This window comes from Watersipora subatra, chromosome 7 (assembly GCF_963576615.1).
Source record: "Watersipora subatra chromosome 7, tzWatSuba1.1, whole genome shotgun sequence".
NCBI lineage: Eukaryota > Metazoa > Bryozoa > Gymnolaemata > Cheilostomatida > Watersiporidae > Watersipora > Watersipora subatra.
Genome location: NC_088714.1, coordinates 32308223 through 32332824, shown reverse-complemented (window position 1 = coordinate 32332824; position 24602 = coordinate 32308223). Strand labels below are relative to the sequence as shown.

The window sequence follows — 24602 nt, the reverse complement described above, 5'->3', positions numbered from 1 at the left end:
ACATGTATATTTTTACCATCTATTGAATAGGTCTTACTCACCGGTACTCCGAGTGTTGCGATAGGCGATGGTAAGAAGAAAGAGAGAGTTTTATTGTTTTATTCAAAGTGCTTTCTTGCACAGTGGAGGGATCTCTATACAAATGAATGTGGGCCAATGTTTTTTTGATATCAAACATAACTCCCAAGAAATATACTATAGACAGACTCAAAGATTCAATTGGTGAGCACGCTTTATTAGAAAACAAACTGTGAATAAAAGCAATTCATTTTTTGAGTATGAAAAGTATTAGTTGCAGTTGCAAAAATCCGACAAAAATGCTATTATACATGCTTAGAGACCTTTTGCAATAGATTGTTCCTATTGAGTAGTGCCATTAAATTGAAAACCATATACAGCAGCCATGACATCAGATGAATAAAAAGTATTCCAAAACCTAGCTCAACAAGTTGATATACAAAAATTTATTTGTGAAAAATCTCTTACCAAAAATTTTACTGTTGGGAGTGTCAATTACCAGCTACTTGAGCGTTGGTACTGCAACTATTTGTAAATCTGTAGGTAGTCATATTAGGAGCCTTTATAAGTCTAACACATTGATCTCCATGTCCAAGATTGCAATCCACAATTGGTTTAAGTCTTTCCATGTCCACGAAACATCGTAAGGATAAGTATTTAATTTAGCAGGAATCCACATAAAAGAATAAAGTTTTTGTTAAGCATTCTTTAGTACTTGTCACTGTATCAACTATTTTTTTATTAGAATGATTAAATACAGAAAAATTTTTTTTAAAAACTTACTTAATCTTCCATCTGCGTGCTGTTTTGGAAGATTTAGAACAATGATCAATAACATCTTGGAGGAGTTGGGCGAAGTTGGGATGATTTTTAAGGTCTGGTGGAAAACAACCTATAATTTTGTCTATATCTATGGTCTGAGTAGATGGTCTGTTGTTAGTAGATGAGTCAAATGGTATGTAGTCCTCATCAGTAAAAGTTAAGTCGCAATCTGAATCACTGACAGTAGATGTCAAATCGCAGTCTGAGTCCTTGATGTCACTTGTCTCTAGATTGTTTGTAGCGCTTTGCACTTCCCTTACATTTATGACACGAGTATCCTGAACAGCGAACTTCACTGCTGAGTAACTGTGGTCCAACAAAATGTGGTGAGGAAAAGTTGTGACAGGATCGTTTCCTTTTCTAATCAAGCCAGAGTAAACTTGCACTCTTTTGCCATCGACTGTTGGTCCTTTCATCGTACCAATAAATGGGAATACTTTATGCAGTACAATGCCAAACTGTCTCTTACTCAGTCCTGAACAATGACCTTTATAATGGTCATATGCAGAGCTGACCAGAACATCTCTGTGACTTGAAGCATTTCCGAAAGCATAGCTTTCTTTAATCCTGGTACAAATAAAAAAATGACAGCAGTTATACTATTGGTTCCAGATATATGCGCGATATATATGCGCGATATATATGCAATTCATCTATAAATCTCGGTGTTGGTCTTTCAGCTTTTTTGTCTCTTTGTTTGTTAAACCCTGTGTCCAGTTATAACAATTAAAATCTAGCGATGAAAAATCCACACGGCACAAGATCTGATCTCGGAACCTCAACATCAACAGCCAGCAAACTTACCCATAGGACTACACTCGCAACTAAGCATAGCTATCAATAATAGTGAAAATATTCATTACATTGGTTGAGATACTCACGCTTAATGCACTAGCACTGTTGATCGTTACACATAATGTCACTATTGATAAGCTGGCCCCAAACGCAAGTATTGTTTTAGTAAAGATTTGAGTAGATTTAGCTGTCCAGGCAAGTTACTCAAATCCATTAGGTAATTATTCTATTACACCCGTGCACCGTCGGGCATTCGACTAGTATAGATGTATATAGTAGTAATCTATAGGACTTGGCAATGTGGAAAAGATAACTATGACTACAACGCATATATTATTTTGCAACAACTATAAAATTGACGCTGATTAACAGTTCTATAAATGATAGCACAATGTATATATTGGCATATAAGCTAAAAAGGTGGATAAAATTGGAATGACAAGTTGCCTTTCACTTGCTTGACTGGCTAAGTGCACATGAAAAGTTATACAATGATCATTAGAAACATGTGGCAAGTAAATGCCATCAAAAAGAGTTTACAAATGTTTGTTCTTTGGTCACACAATCAAATGATGTCTCACAGGAACGGCTGTTAGGTTTTATAGCAATCAACTAACAGTTATTTTTAACTATTAGAATTGATCTAAATAATTTATATTAATTACCATCTTCTGGCTGCTACTTTAGCTGATTTTTTTCCTTTATTCATTATGATATTAAAATCAAAATAATACAAAAACTAGTTAAATTTCACAGCTGACAATCGGCCTTAAATCGTTAGAGTGCGTAACTACGTTCCTTAGCGGGGACAGGTCTACGTTCCGCAAGGCCTTATGTTCCGCACTTTTCCGCAAAACCGAGTGAATTTTCTCAAAAGGACAGACAACTTTTAAAACGAATTCAAATATTGCTGTTTAAATTAAAACCGTCGTTACAAAATCACGCCGCTGGAAAGATACAAACCGCTCTGCGAAACCTGAAAGAAAAGAAAAAGATCTCACGAATGAACGTTCACTAAAAACTAGTAGTGATAATAGGTAGAATAATGGGCCAACAAAGTTTGTGGTGTTTAATAACTGTAGAAAAGATATTATAAAAATCTCAGAAATAAGAAAGTTGCATTAAGTTTTGCAGGCATTAAGTCTCGAACTGCTAAAACTAGTAATCTATGCAAAACTTTGTTGCAAATATTTGAAGTTTTTAGAGAGTTGTCTCCTCAGTCAACAACACGACATTTTTAGTAAGAGTTGTCTTCTCTAATTTTATGTATAATTTGAAACGCATCCCTTTTGATTAGTAGAAAAATGATTTTTTTCGAACGATTATTTTAAAGGAGGTAAAGCCAGTCTTGAATAATACCATTGTTGAGCAGAGCGACTGTCTAATGAGACAAATTTCTCCTTTGCACCCAGTATATTTGTTTGGTTTTCTTAAAAAGCTAGCAAAAGTTTATCATAACTGCATTCTTTTATTCATAGAGATCAATTTAATCATGCCATTGGTAAGTTCTGTTATGTATTTCTTCATATGTTTGTAATCTTAAATGTTTGGCAGCATATCTCGATATTTTTGCCAAAGTTTATTTCCTTTTTTCCTTGCACTTTTCAGAAGTTACTTTGCCATGTTTTATTTACAAGTAACATTGACTTGGTAACTGTTACTACCAAGTAGCTGTTAAGCACGATACATCTTAGTAACTGGATTTGCCAGCTTGATCACAGCGAATTGTTTTCAAGGATGACATAGTATTGCTCTGTTTGTGCGGCTGATTATCAATGCTTGTGACTTTAAGTGGTTACTACCTACTTTTAATTCATTAGAAAGACTTTTGATGCACAAAGAATACCAAACAAAATTAAATTTACTGCCCTTAGGCACACTTGATAAGCTATTGGTGTAAAATGAGTTTTTATCTGTTTTTGAATGTTTGGTACTTTCATTTAAAGAAACTTTTTTGATGCCCAAACACTTGGTTTAATCTCAAAGTTTACAACCATATTATCTTTTTGTTGTCACAGAATATTGGATGAGGCCGCATTTGAGCCTCGCTATCAAAAAGCATTGAAACTTTATGTAAATAATCACACGATGATGAAGATGGATGAGCTGCTGTCTGGCAAACTAGTCAAGAAGCAAGCCATAAGATCGCTGTGCTGAGAGACTGCCTTGACTGCCGGCTGAATCTGTAGCTAAGGTTTAGACCATTGAACTTAAAACCCCTGGAATGGCAATCACGTGACTTTTACGTTGATAATAATACGTAACGTGTGCGCCATATTGGAGAGCTAATCGAATGCTGTTTCCGTTTGTAAACAAAGGGTGAAAAATGACAGAAATATACATGTTGAATAGTTATTTTTCAGCTGGGTGTTAAAGAAAGCTACTCCAACACAACGTTTAGAGTGCCCTGACAGAAGAAAACCTATTTATAACATGTGGAGTAGGATATATCAAATGATAAGTAGATGTATAATAGATTTCCGTGGACCATGTTACTCGTACAAACTGTTGTATTACAAATGCATAAACCCAGCAAATGATATATTCAGGCAAATAACAACTGTTCCATTATATTAAAATTTATATTACATATGCATAAATGCATATGGAAAAACTTAGCACATGAAGTATTTCGATAAAAACAACACAGAGGTATGCTGCCAAAACCGAAACTGTTTTCAAGATTTAAGTGATAATAGCTTATGAATGCATGATATGTATAATACAGTATCTGTAAAAGATGAAATGAACTACTGCAACAACTAAACGGAAATTAAAAACCGTTGTAATAGAGAATAATCAAAATAATGCAAACAAGGAAATGCAGGAATTAGTGTAATCAGATGATTAAACTTATACATACACGTTACAGAAACTGTGTAAAAGGAGATTTGTATAAAAGTGGATATTGAGCCAAGGTGCATCAGTTTCTTAGAACTAAATTAGATTAGGAATAACAGCACAACAACAGCTGCAGATGAATATTACAGTGATTATATTGTTACTGGCCTTTAAAAAGTACTACTTTAGTATTGTATGCCACAAAGATGCACCTTGCAGTTTGAGTGTAGGATTTTAGCATAATGATGCTGTCGGGGATCATAAAACGACTCAATAAGGTTTTTGACAATGACGCAGTGGTTGGATATGCCATCTGCCATATACGTAAGGTGTTTCCCAAAGCATAACACATCACTAGACCTTACACTATTGATAAAATACACCACACAATGGAGTGGATCTGGCTTTGTATGAATACGAAAGTATTGATCTGCAACTAGCAGGATCCTGATGACATCGTCTGATGGAAGCACCAATCCTCCATTGTTTTGTAGCTTGAGTAGAGTATAGAGATGTCGGTACTGGATATTTGACTTAGTCCGTAACCAGCGACTGACGGCCAATGTCACGACAGCACTTTAGTTAGCTTTTGCACAATGTAGCCAGCTATATAGACTATACTGTTACCTATAACAGAAATTTGACATCTGAAATCATTGAGTTCCACAAACTGATCAACTTCTGGAGTAGCCTGTATGATGAGAATCTCGTTTTGAGCAGTAACATTACCTGTCTTACTAGCATCTGATTCTGCACCACATTTGATGATAAGTTTGTGAAGGTAGCCTTAAACTGAGTAACAGTAGGATTATTATTCCAACCCCCTAAACAAAAGCATCAATTATAACAATTACATAAAATCAACAAAAATGAATGTCTTATTCACATAAACATAGTACCCTTAATAAACAACAATACAACTAATAAAATAAATGAAAATAAAACAGCTCAAAATGCTACCATATCGCTATGTAAAATGAAAATGTAGCAATTTTCACTAGAAGTCATTCACACCCATCTTAGGCATAAAGCTTAATGGTTGACTTGCAACTAAAATTCACATTACCGTTATTTGATATGAAAAGATTCACCATGTCTTACCCTGTTGTGTTGTAGGCAGGGTTGTTAAAAATCGATGATTTTTTTTTAAATCAAAAAGATCGATTTCTATTGTTTTATTTGATTTTTTTTATTTAAATCGATTTTTTTGATTTTTTTTGTTCCAAAAAGATGTTTTGTGTTTTAAATTGAAAGTTATTGCTATCAATTTGGAATTTATGATTTGCAGGAGTATTATGTAGTTTTATTACAACAACTAGGAAATGAACAAACATTTACACAGTTAACATTTGATAAAAAGGACAGCATAATTTATGCGTTGGACATTAAATCCCAGAAACGAAGATGAAGAATCACAGAGAACAGATCACACAACTGCTAGGCTGCAGACATATTCATAGGCAATTGCTGTGGCAGCTGTCACTGTTTTGGGTGCTGTTTGAGGTTTCTAAATTTCTTTCAAATATGTATGGCTACTTTAAGTTGAGCAACCTTGCAGCACTGTGCTTGACAATATGGTTTTAAATTCAATCATTGAAAAGTATCATTCAACATTGAAAAATATTACCTTTAAATGGCTTCAGTCGAACGTTTTAACCTGCTGTCAAAACATAGATCATTGAAATGTTTGTTGCAGATAAGTGCTCAAGGATCAGGCTTATTCACTCTTCTGCGGTTGCGATACCATTGTAAATAACGAGAGTTCTCAGTTGCTTTGTTTGGAAATCTAAAAATTAAAATGAAACTGTAGTTAGTTAGCAACAGTAGTAATAACAATAGTATTATTACTCTTATCTCTTTACTGCTGGCTAGATCCAGGTACAAAAATAAATAATATTATAAGCACGACAAACACTTCCTTCAAATATAAATATTTAGAAATAACCTAATGGGTTGTAGTTCCAAAATATTAATATAAAAAAATCAAAATTTAAATAATAAAAAACCTTCGTTCTGAAGGAAGAACATTTCACTCACTAGCTTATAAATTTATCTAGTCACCGACAAAATACAGTCAAACTCGTACACTCAGTAGTGACACTGATCGACTCTCACTCACCCAGTGACTAGTGTAGTAGAACTAACTAGTAGCAGTACTAACTAGTAGTAGCACAACTATTAGTAGTCGTAGACTTGAGCAATAGTAATAGAACTAGTAGTAGAAGTGACTCACTTGTGAAATGTCATGCCTTTTCCTTTAAAAGTCCATTCTTGCGGTTTTTGCAGTTCATGGAATAGCAATAGCACTGTGCACCTACACCCTTATCTCTCGTACATAAATTATTAGTAGCAATCTCAGTAGTCTGTTCCTTTGATTGAGCGGTGTAATCGTGACCTTCCATAGCTGTTAAATCTGAAATTAGATTTCTTTCTCACATTGAACGCAATGAAATTAACTTGAACATTAACTGATAATGGCGTCGACCGGATTTCCGTACTCGCGAGTGACCTCTTGCCATTCCAGGGGTTTTAAGTTCAATGGTTTAGACAATGGGTTTATTTGTCTGCCTATCAGTTTGTTGCTAGCCAGGCTAGTGTTCAATCGTCATCTCGATCCTAACTGGTTTCTATAAGTGTTCATTTTATAAACATCTAGAAGTGTAGCATAGTAGTCACAATTAATTTGCTTACAGGTCCCTAGAAAATCTCGTAGTCTTGGTGATCAGAGTTTAAGAGGAGCGGCTTGTAGCTCAGCTCTAGTAAGTAACATGATTATGCTAGTAACGCCTATTCATATTTGTAACACTTTCAATCTGAGGCAGAAAACTGGTTGCCTACATTTCAAAAACCAACTACTTTTTACCACACAGATTTGATGACTTGTTCCTAAGTTTTTAGTAATGAAGCAAATTTACTGTCAGTCACAAGTTTCTTATTGAGGTACAGTTGAAAATCTATCTGCACTGTGCTATTTTTTAAGCTTTAACTTCAATATCGTTCAATTTATTCTCATCGCTATATAAACCATTTGTAGAAGCATGCTAATAAAACCTAATGCTGTATCAATGTTTGACTACTATAACATTGTGTTGATAAATAAATAGTATATAGACTTTCAGGTTTAGCGAAAAAAGTTAAATAACTCATTCAACAATAAATTTAGGATATTCTCCTTATGCAATCAAACAGAATTGATACAGTTTAAGTTTTTAAATGTAGAAACGAATTATCTCTAAAATGATGGATAAAAGTTATAAAAACAAAACATGCAACAACCTTAAGACATAATCATGCTGTTTAAACTTGATAAGATTTCATAGTCTATAATTTGGTCTAATTGATTTGCACTGAATATTCCATGTATATTTATATAAATTTATTTTTACAGAAGTACTCGAAGAGTGAGACATGTGCTGCAGATGGTTCTATAAGAATGAACTCTGTGTCTCAACTGCTCATGGAGTCTGTTATTCCTCTGGAAGTTCGAGCAGTCATAGTATGTTCACTTATACACAGTAGCCTTACATATTCCATACACAATTGTGTGACTGAAACAATCAAGTGTACTTCCTTTCAAGTCTGAGAGTGCGTTTGTACGATTTTACATTTCAAACTATGGTCAAGGTTTTTTTTGTAAAGTGAAAGCACTGCACTCAATTTCTAAGTCTATATACATCATCACGCAATTTATAATTATCTCATAAAGTATGCATTGTCAAAACTCTTAATATATCACAAACTAACTGACAAGATGGTTTCTTGATATCAGCTCTAGTCTGTGCTATACATTTATATTTTAAAATTGTTAGAATAGAATATGATCTGTACTAGTTTTATAACTTCACTGTAACCCTTTAACAGTAAGGATTTTATGTAAACTAATTTGTGGTTTTTACACTTACAGAAAGATGCTATTAGAATGGGTACTTTTGGGCAAGAGTATGAACATTTGGTTAGATCTAAGAACTTCTCTACCCTCTCTAACTACCAAGTTGATGTGTTGGTGACGAACATGATGGCCAGTCAGAGGTTCATAAAGGTATGTCTGTGTAACTTGTTACTCTTTGGATTCTAGGTCTTTGTTCTGTGATTCATATAATTGAATATTAGGGGTTTTTATAATGATAGTCCTCTGTTGTAATAATATAGTTACTCCGTTATTAATTGTATTTTATGTTAATAATATGTGATTACAGCTGTTGCTATAGTTCAAGTTATTTTAATATCTTGTTAACTGAAAAACCAAATGACTAGACAAGATTTGGTAGTGCTGGTTACAAGAGTGCTGGCCCATCTTTCTCGTCTCTTGAATGACTAAGTTTCTCTGAATTAAAGGTTTATGTGTAAGAAAATTGATACAAATCTGTTATAATATTATCACTAGTACATCCATTCGGTACTAGAAATGTGTGTATCTCACTTTTACCAGTAGAAATGCCAACCAAACTACATATACCAATACAATTCTTAATTTGCAATAAATTTGGATTTTTGTCCATTAACTCTCACTGATGTGCTGTCATGAAGATAGTTTTTGTAGTTCTCTGTTTTGTACATATGGGATAGTGTGTAATATCTCTCTTCCAGATCTCTCTAAACAATCTTCGAACAGATTTGACTCTCTCTTGCATAGCAGTCAGATTAACTCCTATTTCTTAATGTATTTTTTTTGTTACAGGCTGCTTTAAGATGTAAGAGGGCTAAGATATCTGATAGGGGCTTTATTCGTCTAATGAACATCACAACAAGACTAGTACTGGATAGGATGGTTGAAAGAAAGGCCAGAAACAAATTCAATCAACACGTACATGCGACCATTAGTGAGATGTCTAGGAAACAGTGGCTGGCTCTGACGGTGCTGGTTAGATCCAGGTATGTTAGATGTGCCATGGTAGCTCACTGATATTTCCACCAAACCAAAAAGTGTACAGACATGCATGAAGTATGAGCTGTGATTCAGCTAAATTTTCACCTTGAGTTATTTATAAGTATCAACAATTTTTTATGGAATTAATATACAATATTGTAATTATTGTAACTAAAAACTGTCATATATGAAAAAGCTGGTTTACATATAATCATAATGTTAACAATCACAATTGAGGGCTGGTGGAAGACAACTCCACCATTTTGTATATTTATATAGATAATTTACTGTTAGATACAATGCCATTAGAACTTTTCAAACGTGTTGCTTTCATCGTGAAAGGAAAACTTTCAGTTTCATTCCTTTCATGTGTCAGTTAATGAGAGATACAAGTTAAAATTTAATACGAAGTTCTCTTTGTTTCATGCGTACAAAGTTACAACTATCCAGGCAGTGTTCATATTCTCAAAAGGTGTGTATTTGTTTAGAGTCGTGACCAGGACACTTCCAGTCTTTCCTCGTAGGAAACTACGAAGACGTTTTCCTCGTGTTTCTGACAATGAGTCTAGTGGTTCAATCCTTTCCTTCTATAATCCTCATTCTGACAGCTCATCGATTTCCTCTGATTCTGGTCTCACCATCACTCATTCATCCTCTGAGGATCGCATTCCCCCTGGTGTGTGTTGCAGTGTTTTTCATTGTTTTGTTTTGTGGGTTTCAGTTAGTTGTTATTTTATTCTGAGCAGCTAACCATTTGTTTAATGTTATTTTCACATAAGGTTCATTTTAATTTTAATTGTCTAAACGCAGCGCACACTGTTTGTGATTGGTTGAATGTCATGCGCTCTGTGATTGGTTAAGCACAACACATACTCCTCTAGTCTTAGTATTTTACTATTACTGTAAAACTTCTAATTGAACGCCATGGCGCTCTATTTTTTAACCTTCTATAGTGGGATCAATTGGAGGCGGCGTTTAAATAGAGGTTGGCAGTCTATTTTTCAAATGGCTAGTTGGAATTTTGGGAAGATAAATTAAGCCCTATTAATTGCAAAGCGAATGTCGCCTATATTTTGCGCGCTTTCTTCGGTCAAGCGATGTTAAACCTTTTGGATGCAATAAATCTGCAAACTTACCTCTAACTTGACGAAGATCTCTGAATGAATGTGCATGGAGAAACTGAGAAATATCTCTACCCGTTAATATCTATTGCTTGCAATTGACCTGCGTTGATATTATAGCCTGTGTCCTTCGCAATTTGTTGGCATTTTCTATTTTTATTTCATTCTAAATTTGAAGACATATGTTTATTTTATATCTATATTTAACATTGTTGAGTAAAGGCTCATTGCACTCACCGATAAGTTTGCTACAGTTTACTGCCAAAACTAGCTTTTAATGTGCAATAGAAATGAAGTTATGAGCATCGATCCATTAAATAACCTGCTATAAATCTGCATATTTCTAAGTCTATTTATAAGCCCGCACGATAATAAATCTATTAAATGATACAAATACATATTCATGAACAAGTGACATAAACGAATCCTACTTATATTACATGCAGAAACAAAAATTGACGTTTTTAAAACAAAAATATTTCCTTGTTTGCTCAGAAAGCTGCGTTTTGATTGTTGCCTTCGATGGAACGCACATGTTCTAGTTGTCCAATACATTTGACAATATTTTCTGGCCTGAAATTTTTTTCTGCACTGCTAAACTAGTCGATATTAGCATCCAAACATTTTTTGGCCGAGCAAAACTTTTGCGCGCTTCATTTTGCGCACTAAAAGTAGCCTGAGACAGTAGTTATTTCTATGGCGTTTTTTCAAAGTTCCATCTACCTTCGTAAATTTAAACTGTTTTTTCTATATGTACAAGTACTTCGAAGTTTCAAGACCGCATTAAACAAGGAACCATTATTCGCCTGAAACAGTAATTATTTCTATAGCTTTGTTTTGAAAGTTCATCTGCCATCGTAGATTGAAGCCGTTTTTTATATATGTAGACTACTTCGAAGTAGAAAGATACTTTTGTACATGGAAGAATTTGTTGTTTTATCTTGTACATGTAGTTAGCAGCTGAATATGCTTATTGCTTCTACTTATAGAATCGTACTAGGTATTATGACACACCTTACTCTGTAATATATTCTGTATAACTACTGAGTCTTGAGAGAGAGTCTAGTAATCTCTCTGTCTCATTACTACGTATAGTTCCCTTATAATTTCTGTTCATTTCATAGTTGCTGGGAGAAAGAGGAAGTCGTGTTCACCTGTTAGTGATGACGAAGCCAAGCGCAGAAGAATCTTGACACTCTCTGGTATGTTTGTATTTTAACAAACAGAGTTATGATATAATGATCATGATAGACAGTCGATCCCCACTTCTTCAGACTACTTGTCCGTACTTTCAAACGCCCTGACAACATCTTGGAACGAATGATTATCCGATGCGGCTGTGTCTCTTCGAAGAGTGTTGTACTGTTGTTTTGTTTGTTGTTGCTGCTGCTATTAAACCTTCAGGGGACAGCAAATTTATTTTTAGTGTTCCGCCACTCCTTGCAAATTAATTCCGAAAAAATTCATCGATATGTTTTACGTTCACTATTTTTGATCATAACTTATAAAACGGTTTGTTTGATCTTTACGTACTCGAAAAAAAAGTGATCAGCAAAACATTCTCCACAAAATGGTATTAATAGTGACTTGATGACAGCAATATCCACAAAATAAACTTTCCGTTGTCGTCGTAGTTACCGTGGTTTCAGTGATGCGTGTGTCTGGGAAGCTCGGTAGCCATAATATTTATAACTACACAGTGATTTGAAGTCACAAAGATCTAAATTAATAACTTTCAATCGACTGTAAAAGTACTTACAGTAACACAAATCCTTTGTGAATGTAATCCCACTGCGAATGTAAATATAGTAATTTTTGTTTCACACTCGTTGAGAGATGTGATGTTATAGAGGTAACTGAAGAAACATAATGGTAGGTGTAAACCGAGTCTGATAAAATCTGTCTACTTTTAAGAATAGAAAAACAACTTGTTTAGTATTAAGTTCTTGTTGCTGAGGAGAGGCTTTTTAGTTTTAGTTTTTAATTAGCTTGCCTGTGTTTGATCTTCAATACAAAGTATTTCAGTCAGGGTTACATTAGAGATTAATGTTCTGACAGCAGCCATTTATCATTTCTCAGTCGGTCAGTTTCCATAACTAATATTCTAAACGACTTGAAACTTTTGCATTATACTGAAAATATTTACCGCATAAAGTGCGACCCTAGCGGTGAAAGAAAAGACCACAGAATAGCCGCAACCTCTAAATAAGCCGCATGACTTGAAACGTCTGAAAAAAGTAGCGGCTGATAGTTCGAAACATACGGCAATAATCCTATCAACTGGAAGTTTTTTTTAACTGCGCTAAAATATATATATCGCATAACGTGATCAAAATCTTGTTATTCTAATTAAACCGGAAGTCTTGAAAGAACTAGTGTTCTGTCAGCAGCCATTTTTTTTATTTCTCATTCGGATAGAAGTGTCATCGGTATTTGTACTATATCTCAAGAACCCGGTAGTCCTGTCAACTTGATACTTTAGAATTTTACTAAAGTCCTATACGACACAAAGCCACCAAAGTTTCATAATCTTCCGTAAATAGGAAGTACATAAAAACGCAGTGAACCTATGAATTCGAGTTTGCTGGGCATAGGATCAGGTGAAGTTCATATTTTCGAGTTATTTCAGGCCCAGACTTGCAAGTGTTAACATACTCTTTAGATACATCATACAGTAGACACTCCTGCAACATAAATAATCCATTTGAGGATTGTTTACGTTGTAGGGATTTTATGTTATAGGAACTTTAAAATAAATGTAAATCGCCTAATCTGTTCCAAGATCTTCCCAAACTCATTTCTTTGTTCTTGTCGGAAAGGAAAAAAACTAGACTTAACTTTTGTTTATTGGCTGTATCATAACTGCAGTATTATTGGTTTGTATTGACAGCATTTCTCCTTTTTCTTATCACTTAACTTGAGGGAAGCACTCATCTCCGATGTCAATCAACAATAACTTGTTTATTTTTACTAAACAGCGAGAGCTAATCTGAAAAGAAAAATTAATAACAAATACGCTGTACGACTGCGATCATGTAAACCAATGATATATTTTACCATGACAACCACGTTGTCTACATGTTCATAGTCACGTATTCAGGGTTTCAGGGTTATGATAAAAAATAACATTCGACGATGCTCAAATTCATGACATTCAAATTGATAGGTTGACAATGTAATACCTGCACCAATCAATTGTCTTTCAAGAATTTATGAAAAGTTGTACAGTTACATATCCTCTGAGCTTTGTCGAAACAGCTGACGATCTATCACAATGAACTAGACTGTCATGGAACTCTGTATATACAACAGAGATACAAGATACGCGCGTCAGTTTTCTGCTAAGGGCAACGAAAGATAAAGCAACATTTTTAAAGCTAACTACAATGTTTTCGTTATTCAAATCCAATTTGAGAGCTTGCACCTACTTGACAATTTATCTTATAGAGAATTTTTTACATGGTACGAAGCAAAATCTTTATATAAATTTTTATGTTATATGAGATTTACATCATAGTAGCGTCTACTGTACTAGCATAAGGAGCCGCCATTGCTATGGCGTATCGTAGTCCGTTTTATAGCTCCAAAGTTATTAGTTTTTTCTTAAAGCTTAAAGTTAAATAAGTAGTAATTCTATCAGCTGAATATATTTTACTCAGAGTAAAATATTGTTAAACGCTTGTTTGACACAGGTCTGCTACTTCTACGTATGTGGAAACCTGTTTAAAGAAATGCTTGCCCCTCCAACATCAATGTCACTTTGCCCATGGGAAAATGCAAAGTATAGGCGACATAAATGTTGCTGCACCTGTCAAAGGGTTAATATTATAGTTGTTGTAACATATTGCTGGTGTAACCATATTTTACTCTCTCATGTATACTTTATATGCATATTGTACCATATTGTGGCCTAGGAGTATATGTATGAGACAATATATAGGCTGTTTAACATACAATGTGGTACTGTACAGTACTGAAGTTTTTATGTTTTGGCTTTTGGATATCTGGACATGGCCAGGTCTGTATTAGTCTGAACAAACAAGGGTCAACTCTAGATAGCATTGCTGTCTAAAGTTGACTTTAAGTTATATTTCTACTGGTGAGTAAAATCTAACAGATTGGAGATGCCAGCGTTACCCGGAACTGGGGCTGTAAAACCCCAGTATAAACAGCAAAATTCTTTGCACTTTCAGCAAGATTATTCTGTATAATTATAAATTCATGAGAAAATCTAGTAATCTCTGTCTCATTAATATGTGGAGGTAGATACTAGTTCAATTATAATTTGTGTTCATTTTATAGTTGCTAGGAGAAAAAGGAAGTCGTGCTCACCTGTTAGTGATGGAGACGTTAAGCGTAGCAGAATCATGACGCTGGCTGGTATGTTAGTATTTTAACTAAAAGAGGTGTACAATAATGCCCTTAATTAGTTAGCATTGCTGTCTTCAGTTAACTTAATCTTTGTTTGTACTTGTGGGAAAAATCCAAAACTTGAGATGCTATTGTGAACATGGAAATCCTGAAACATTTTATTTCGTCAAACGTGTAGCCAGTGTTTTGGTTATTCAGCTTCTGTCCTTGTTGAATACAGGTGGAAGGGATGGATCATGATTAAACCTCTTCAGCAATTCTCACACGGCTGAAACACAAAGCGTCAACTGAAAAGATGCTGAGGGAAAGTCATAATATCGATTGCATAACTAGAGTGAATGGTTCAAGTGACAGCAGTTTAGTTGGAGTTGTCTGTCATCTCCTTTTTACATGGAAGACATGGTCGAATCATAGCAAGATAATGAGTCACTCTTTATAGGGACCTGAGTTTAACAGTTGATACATAGAGTGTACATGCACAGGAGATCTATTTGATAATATCCGTGTGTAATATGTTCTATATTCCTATGTGTATTACGTGTTCAATATTTATTCCTTGTATACTAAGGTAGTAGTTAGTTACTAAATATATTGTATCGTTAACTGTTAAAACAATCGCTTCATTCGTCATCACCATTTTCAACAGTGATTTGTCATACGAAATATTGAGCTAAGTGTTGATGAACAAAGAGTAATAACTTGATATACACAGTCTACATGTTCAGTTATGGACTCAAAGTAAAGAACTGTTGCAGCTGTTATCTACAAAACCTACCACTCTAGCAAGTTCCTCAGACTTGTCAATTACTTGGAATCCCATATGGCACTCAGTTAGGTTGAATTTAACTTTTTATAGATGTGGTCGTGAATAGGCTGTTTGATCAGCCTATGAGGCTGATCAATGATACGGTGTTTATCATTTGTTAAGTTACCAAATTTTCATGTTACTTTTTCTGATGTTCAATCAATTACATTACCAGTTCTATGTATTATAGACATAGTCATCCGCCCTTAGTGTCAAAAGGGCGCAACTCCAGGCTTGACAAGCTACAATTTAGCTGCACCAATCTGCTACCACAAGAGCTCGAGTTTTACATTACAGTGGTATACGCTCGCTTTTTTGGGACCCGAGTTGCTGCTACGTTAGTGGATCTAGTTGATTATCTGGAGAACAGAAAACCAGACTGTGTGAGACAGTTTGTGATGCTTGTGCTTTGACTGTTGCTGGCAATAAACTAGCTGCAATCTCTAATAACCTCTACGTACATTGACATGCCGTCAAGGATATTTGATATAATTGTATTCACAGTAGTTAAGGTGCAAACAAATAAAGAAAAAGCTTAGATGGTTGTCAGCTGGTCAACCAGCACCTTATACACATGTAATTAAAGGAAACAACCCGTGTACGTAACTGTACACCAAGATGTGTAACATGGGATGACTGAGTTTTTACTACTGATAACTAACCGGAGGAGTGACTCTGGTTAGTCAGACAGTAAAAGTCAGAAATAGTGAGTTATCTACAGCTACTAGGTATGAGGGAGTTTATTAATGCTAATAGGTACGAGAGAGTATCTTACCTTATACGTATATGTTCCTATTATCCTTTTAAATTATAGCGCCGTAACACAAGATTGTAATCCAATTATATTATACTAGCTGTATTACCCGCCTACAGAAACAGATTCACGTGCAGCATAAGGTTTATTGAGAGTTGTCTTTCATACTGTACACCAACTCCAAATATGCAGTCTACTGAAATTGTTGCCCTGATGTATTATTATGTAAATTGTCTACTGAAATTGTTGCCCTGAATATGCATACACATATACATGTCAATAATGTTGGGGAGAACAATAGAAATCTGCAATGTGTTTTACAGCTAGATGCGTGTAAATTCTAGTAAATATTTTAGATTTATGTGTCTAGATTCATGCATCCGTTCATACCCGTCTATATTTGCAGTTGACGATCGCGCACTTCTGCCGCCGAACCCCGGCCTTGGCTGACCAGTCTTTACCCGCCTTGCAGTTGACAATCGCGCTCTTTCACTCGCCTCGCAATCAATCGCTTCGCACTCGCAATCAATCAGCCCGCACCCGCCTCGCAATCAATCGCCTTGCACTCGCCTCGCAATTAATCTCCTTGCACTCGCTTTGAAATCACCTCCCACTCGCCTCGCACTCAATCGCCTCACAATCAATCGTCTCGCAACCAATCACCTCGCGCTGGCAATCAATCGCTTCGCAATCAATCGGCCCGCACCCGCCTCGCAATCAATCGCCTTGCACTCGCCTCGCAATTAATCTCCTCGCACTCGCCTTGCAATCACCTCCCACTCGCCTCGCACTCAATCGCCTCGCAACCAATCGCCTCACAATCAATCGTCTCGCAACCAATAGTCTCGCACTGGCAATCAATCACCTCGCGATCAATCGCCTACTACTCAATCTCCTCGCACTCGCCAACTCATTCATCCGAAAAGCCGCGCCTGGAGACTCTCGCTGCACTCGGGGCGAAAAAGGTCTCCCGCGCATCCTTGAGTTACGCCACGGCCCCAAGCCTAGCTGTGCTATCCGGGTAGTAAAGGTTTTCAAACTTACTTTGTCAATCAACTTTTAAACTTCATATCATGAGAAAAATGTTTCGTGCAGGTCAAATAAATTTTAAAAATAAAACGACTATAAAAGGGTTTAGATGTAACAGTGAAATAATTAGCAAGTAATAGCGAAATTGAGTCTGTTTTGCTACGATTACAATATGAAATGATTCGGTAATGATACAATTAATACGAACTGAGAAAACAAAATAAAATTTGTGAATATGTTGAATTAATATCAACAATTCTTGCATAGAAGTGTGTGTATAAAAAAGTTACTGTTCCACCAACAGCTATCCATCAAAACTCTGAAAACGACGATACTGGTACAACGATATGTTATGTAAAAATAAAACATTGTAGTGTCTTTGTCTGATCGAAGGTGAGAGAATCTAGATGCTATTCCTGCTCGAGATAGTACAATTGTCCGCGTAAAAAGTAGTGACCTTAACAGTGATTTAGCAATTGAACCTTAAGAAAAGCCAGAAATAGAGGTTCACAAAAACGGCATTGTATTTCATAGAGTTAATAAAATTTAATCACTAAATTCTAATATTGAGAGAGTCTATTGTCGATATCGTTTTGCCGAAAACAAATTGGCCCTAATACGTCGAGGACAAAAAAGCATCACATGTCATGAAGCTAAAAAAAGCCATAGAGTTGAAATTATTACGTCATTTTGTGTGAAAACGGCAAATGATGAATAGGTTATGTATAGAGGAGCGTACTAACCGGAGATTCCCGTTAATACGCCCTAGATACCTAGTAGCGGCTAATATTCCGAGAAGTACGGTACTCTATAAGGCGGTCACATACACACGCGGACAGACAGACAACGATTGCCGTTTATATAGTAGATTCATTCATAGACACTTATGATAACAATCACATCCAAATAACTTTCAAGGAACACCAACAAATTTATATTATTATATCCTTCACTTCAACAAGATTGTGAAGTGATAAGATATAATAAACCCTTTACTCAGTTTACTGTAGTCCAAAGTTTCCCTCATATATTCTAAAAAGTGGTGATCATAATGTTGTATGGAGATACTGTGAAAACAAGATACCAACAGGGAATGCAGTTAGACCACAGGGAAAGCATATAATGCGTACAAGCAGCAAGACGCCTAAAATATGTCAAAAGATCCAGTAATTGAAAAATGTCAAAAGAAAATTAGAAACTTCCGAAGTGGAAGAAATCAGTCATGGAAACTGCATCAGCACCGCCTGTGGAAACCACCAAAGGGAAGTCGAAGCAATTAAAGCTACCAACCACCATCATCAGAAAACCACCAGAGAAACAATAGAGACGAATCAAATGAGTGCACACATATAAATCTGCCACTCCTGTCAAACATGACCTAGACACCAGGAGTAAGTCACGAGCTCCACCCTACGCGCTGACATCACGTGCACCAGCTGAAGACTGTGAATTCGGATTAGTTATGCATAACATAATTTCTCCACAACCATACATAACAATAACACAAAAACTAACACTCAATGTTTTACGGAAGAGTATGAGGCATGAAAAACAATTATCACAATCTTACAACTGGGCAAGTGTTTATCTCATGATGTATATAAAAGCTTTGTTTAGCCCGTCTGGCCTCGGTATTTCAGTGTTACAGCACCGAACAAGCAAATTCTTTGTCTCAGCTCACTACATGCTGTAGGGTTATTTCTGCTATGATAGCCTATTAACATGACAAAACTGAGGTCTACTAGAGCAAATGGCCATTAGATACCATAGTCTGAATTTTCACTGCTTGATTACTGAGTTGACACCAAATGCTATAGCTGGAGTTCTTATCTTTAAATAGCCTAAGAATGTTGTTCCCAAAAATAGACCATCATAGATTATACACACTGTCTGCTCCATGATTGTTTGATTGCCCCCCAAATGCAATTGGCAAATTCTTTCAGTGGCAAACATGCTTTTTAACACACTGTTCATTCAATTAGAGAGTAGGAAAAAGTGAGAGTGTATACCTGATTCAGAGTATATTTCAAGGTAGTACACCATCTAAGATGGATTTCTAAATGTCAAATATATTTGGGATAATGTCAGAATTTTAAAATCCAAATAATAATAAATATAGCATATAACATAGCATATGTACATTGTACATTCGATTAAGGAGGAATTGTACACCATACATCGGAATTATGTATATCACAAATGCAGCAGACTCAAATATTGGAATACGGTGACCGTAATACTATGATACACCCATGCATCAACTACTACACATTGTTGCAGCTTCTTACATAATTTATATAATGAAACCTTTAACAGGTTGACTGTTTTTAATTTTGTACACAAGCTATCAGTTGATTAATTTTACTTTTATTCCGTTAGCTTAGTTATGTTAGTTGTTTATTATTTGCCATATGTATATCATGATTTCAGTATAAGGTATTGTGAAAAGAGTTAGAGTTAATCTCGTCATGAATAAATTGGAACCTTGAAAATGACTCCGTGAAATGTATTGTCATTTTTCCCACAATGTGATATCACAAATAAAAATAATGATATAGTTTGTGACGTCATTTTTTAAAATAATTAATAATTAATTCTCTGATATTTCTATAATTTATGATGTCACAGATAAGTTTCAAAATAAATATTGAGATAAAATAATATACATATGTATATATAAGAGATTTAGAAACTATTCAATTGTATCAGAACCCGTACTCCTAGTAGGTTACCTTTTATGCAGGCATTCAATGGTCCAAGGATATCAATACAATAGATTAATATTAAAAATTTACATATATATATTAAATTTATATTTGTTAATATTTTATATTCAAATAAATAGTATATACTATATATACTACGCTATATACTATATATATTTTTATATAGTTTATATTTAAATTTGTATTTAATATTATACATTAAATACATATTAAAAATAATAAGTTTTAATATGTACAGCAGTTATATAAAAATTTGGCGTTTTTTACAAGGTTGTTTGCATTATATACATGTAATTACTATGGTTTCTATACTCCCTTCATACGATTTTTTTACCATACGATGCCAACCCAGGAATGGATTATAATCGTATCCTGAGGGTGCACTGTACCAGGCTGAGGGTGCACTGTATACTATTATTCCTTCATTAAGAGAAAACGAATGCTCGCTCGAATAAGCTTTAAGGCTCATCCGTGAGATGAGTCTCAAGACGTACTAACTTAATACCCATTTCTGGCAAAAATGGTATTCCCACGACCAAACACGAGCGGAGCGATTGTTTGAGAGATTTATGATAAATGCATGTGCACACAACTCATGAAAATTATTCATCAACACTGTCGCAAACCCTTGTACCGAAATCTCATCAACAAGTTTAACCATTTTTCAATGGAGTCGTTTAAGTATAATAACGATAAAAAACACATAAACCTATTTAAATATGTTACCAAGTCTTTGAAAATTGTCGACAATATTCTAAAACCTACCCATCTAATCGGATTATACATAGACAGATTAATTCGGCCGGAAATCGTTCTTAAAACTTGACAAGCCTTATATTGTATCAGTGATGTCATATCCGTTTTTTGCGGATATAACGTCATTGATACAATGTATTAGTGACTCCGCAAAAATAAAAACGGATATGACGTCACTAGTGCATCGTATCAATGACTCCGCAAAAATTAGAAACGGATATGACGTCATTGATACAATGTATCAATGACGTCATATCCAATTTTATTTTTCCGGATATGACGTCATTGATACATTGTATCAGTGACGTCATTTTCGGTTTTTTTCGGATATGACGTCACTAACACATTGCGTCGATGACGTCATATCCGTTTTTATTTTTTGCAGATATGACGTCACTAATACATTGTATTAGTGGCGTCATATCCGTTTTTATTTTTTTTGGATATGACGTCATTGATACAACGTATTGGTGACGTCATATCCGCAAAAATAAAAACAGATATGATATCACTAATAAGGATTCAAGCCAAATGAGGTTTGAAGCCAAATATGAACCCAAGCCAGGTCTAAAACATCTTCTCTTTTCTTGGCGGTAATGTTTACTCTGCACCTGTGCTACCACTATTTATTCAGTTACTTGGGGCTCGTTTATTAACTTCACTGCATCACTAGCTGCCTCATTATTTCTGCCTGTCTACAGCGCCCCATGTACTGCAAAGCTCACATTCATAAGTAACCTCTCTTAAACATAGTTGTCATTAGCGTGCAAAACTAAGCTGTGACAAATCTGCTCCAAATCATGAAATGAGCATGTTCCGCTAAGATCTTCCAGTCACATATTGATTGACACACAAACCCTTCTCACACTTATTTTTTTTAAATTTATATTGCTCAACAAACACATTACTTTTGGTAAAAATACTAATCAACTTTTTTTTAAACATGTGTGAAATTCCTCGTTAGTCAATGTATGTTCTGGAGTAGACTCTGGTAGGTTAGTAAATGTGTAATCAGTTCTCTGTTTTATAACACCAAGAGGGTCAAGCAGAAATGCCAGTGCTCATGCTGGCAGACATTTTTCAGTGTCAATGAGCATGTATAGTGTTATGTATAGCAATGTATAGTTAAGAGACAATTTTTTTCAAATAGTCCAAGGAACAACAGGATTCTCAAGCACAAATAAAAAAATTGGAGGAAGTCCAATATCCGTTGTTGCCATTTGTAGTGTTTACAGGTGTTAGGTATATTAGCAGATAGTATTAGTGTAAGCTCTTTAACATAGTATGATATTATCATATTATATCAAAGAGCTCCTGCTCTAAGATGATAATATTAAAGTTCCTGCTCTAATATTGTCATATTAGAGCAGGAACTTGGATAGAAGTTCTAAAACCAATAAAAACAGAAACTGTGAAAGCAAATAATAATAATAAGAACACACTACATTGTAAAATAACAGAGGACTCTAGTCTACATAAGGTAAAGACCGATGTGATTAGCAAACAATCGTGAGAAGTACACAAACAAAATCAAATGCCTTACTCATGCCTCACAAGCCTATTTCATAAAAGCAAAAAATATGAATGCCCCCTAAAGCTTGCCACCACCAAAATATATCTGTCAAATTAAAGTCAAACCTCAACATGTGAAGTAAAACTGTTATGGTAAAAGTGGAGTGTTCTTTGAACAAGTTCATTATCCTATTTGGAGCTTTTGAGACTTGCTTTTATCTTTGTTTTTGGGAGTTGTTCTCTCTCACCAATGTTCATCAACGTTTCAAGCCGACTCGCTAAAAATAGTCCTAATTATTATATTGATTAAACTACTCACGCTACCATCATAGATGTTTTTCTAACGATGTAACTATTAGAACTTAAAATATTAGAATAGAATGATGTCTATGTAAATGTTGGTCTTTGGCTAACAACCAGCTCTGTAACCGGCTGTAGAATAAGAGATAAAGTACTCCTGTGAATTTGCAGCAATCATCATGCTATCTTCGATCATTCGCAGAACAGTGCTTTCTCCTAGGCACTCTATTCAGAACATACAGAAGGCTACCAATGTTTCTGGCCCTCCAGCTAACCCCATATCAACCACTGTAAGCTATTAACTACTTTGCTTCGTCAAGGACTAAATAGGGTTTCAGCTCGTCTTTTAACATTGCCCGTAAACCTTTTGTCTCAGCATGTTCTAAACGTTCTGATTACTGCATACTTCATGTATTGATTGGAAATAACTTTTTCCAGAATTACTTTGATCATGTTATGCACTTTTCTCCATCTTTGCAGGTAAATGCTTGTTTAGAATAAGGGTTTTTATAATTCTTTATAATATTTCGAGTTCTTAAGAATATTCTTTCGTGAAAAAAACATCAATTGTTTTTAGTTACGAATACTAACGAACGCGTCGTATAAATCATAAGGAGTGAATGCCGGCACATTCACATCATCGCGATTCACGAAGTCAGTTAAACGTTTGTATTCAAGTGCAACAACGTCAAAGACATTAAAATATTGTAATGATTTACTATAGTAAGTTAATATAACCTAGTGGTATGTATATTCGCACTTATCTTTTACTATCTAACATCTTTTTGGTTTGCAATCGATAACTTGTAGTTATCGATTAGTGATTATCGAACAGTAGTTCCACTGAGCTAAGAAAAATTAAATCTCTTGAATCCTTGGAAGAGAGACGAGTTAAACTTCGTCATACTTTTGTTAGGAAAGTTCTGTGGGGTGATATTGACATAGCTTTGGGAGTTAGGGTTAGAGATAGCAGTTTACCAGAGGAGGCTTAGTCTCCTGCATTCTCCACTCGTTTTGGCCAATACTACCTACCTTTTATTAAAACTGACCAGCTTAAATATTTTTTCTGGTCTTGTTCTGTACGAGAACTGCGTACCGAGATCCAGTAGATGTTTAGAATAATATGAGTTCCGTTGTAATTTTTACCTCTTTAGAGGGTCTTTTGTGGAAAATTTTAAACTCAACTGACAAAATGTCATTTACGTAATGATCCGATCTGTGTGTTTATGAATCATCGATTTCGTCCAGCCATTTTTCCTCATTCCTTCATACTCAACTGTTGTGCATTAGGCTACGTTGGTCATTTTGGTTGGAATTGGCGTAGACTGAATATTTATTGGGAGACTTAACTATATAGTGTTCATTGTTATATGTTACAGGAAAAAGTTGTTTCGATAACTGCAATTTCCATTGCTATCTTGGCCTATCCTGCATGGGTGCTTGCTAACATCAAGTATTACAGATTTAAAGAGCCACAATCGTAATTAACATAAAGTTAACAGGTACGGCTTTTTACTATTGCTGTGGCATACTAGCAATACAGCCTACTATGACCATGGCAGTTTAGCTACATAAGCGTGCAAATTTTTGTTTCTGCAAATGTTACCTCTAGCTGTTACATATAGAATTGCATTCATCTTAGTATTAACTTGGAAAAGAAAACTAATTTTTGCTACTTATTCGCCTCTTTATCGCAACATCTGTACATTCTTTGTACGTTGGCCTCTATATTTCGCATGTTTTTGTATTTACTATAGATTGCATATGTGCAAAAGTATGCTGTACTCAATATTAAATTGTTAGTTTGGCGAATGCTACTTCAAACGAGGATTGCTAATGTGATATAAATATATATTCAGGGGAGATTATTCTTTCTTTTAGAGAC

At 35.0% G+C, this 24602-nt stretch overlaps 2 protein-coding genes and 1 long non-coding RNA gene across 3 annotated transcripts; 1 reads left to right on the top strand and 2 right to left on the bottom strand.

Moving 5' to 3' along the window:
- Nucleotides 1-220: 220 nt before the first annotated feature.
- Nucleotides 221-2404, bottom strand: LOC137400153 (uncharacterized). The gene is made up of 2 exons (XM_068086470.1): nt 2301-2404; nt 221-1407 (listed from the first exon to the last, which is right to left on the bottom strand). The coding sequence occupies exons 1-2, from the start codon at nt 2342-2344 to the stop codon at nt 798-800; spliced, it is 654 nt and encodes a 217-aa protein (XP_067942571.1). The 5' UTR covers nt 2345-2404; the 3' UTR covers nt 221-797.
- A 1926-nt stretch (nt 2405-4330) lies between these two features.
- LOC137400065 (uncharacterized) lies at nt 4331-6855 on the bottom strand. Its single transcript, XR_010979209.1, has 3 exons — nt 6710-6855; nt 6104-6262; nt 4331-5300 (listed from the first exon to the last, which is right to left on the bottom strand). It is a non-coding gene; the product is annotated as an uncharacterized lncRNA (long non-coding RNA).
- A 258-nt stretch (nt 6856-7113) lies between these two features.
- LOC137400683 (uncharacterized) lies at nt 7114-13380 on the top strand. The gene is made up of 7 exons (XM_068087014.1): nt 7114-7235; nt 7865-7972; nt 8381-8515; nt 9155-9348; nt 9832-10019; nt 11589-11666; nt 13355-13380. Exons 2-7 carry the CDS (start codon nt 7910-7912, stop codon nt 13378-13380), a joined length of 684 nt encoding a protein of 227 aa, XP_067943115.1. The 5' UTR covers nt 7114-7235; nt 7865-7909.
- The last annotated feature ends 11222 nt before the right edge of the window (nt 13381-24602 follow it).

Bases quoted from the DNA above. Each gene is read 5' to 3' on its own strand.
- LOC137400153 (XM_068086470.1), bottom strand. From the start codon at position 2,344: ATGAATAAAGGAAAAAAATCAGCTAAAGTAGCAGCCAGAAGATG. The intron at 1,408-2,300 runs GTAATTAATATA...TATTTGTACCAG, and splicing joins AAAGTAGCAGCCAGAAGATG to GATTAAAGAAAGCTATGCTT.
- LOC137400683 (XM_068087014.1), top strand. From the start codon at position 7,910: ATGAACTCTGTGTCTCAACTGCTCATGGAGTCTGTTATTCCTCTGGAA. The intron at 9,349-9,831 runs GTATGTTAGATG...GTATTTGTTTAG, and splicing joins ACGGTGCTGGTTAGATCCAG to AGTCGTGACCAGGACACTTC. The intron at 10,020-11,588 runs GTGTGTGTTGCA...TTCATTTCATAG, and splicing joins TGAGGATCGCATTCCCCCTG to TTGCTGGGAGAAAGAGGAAG.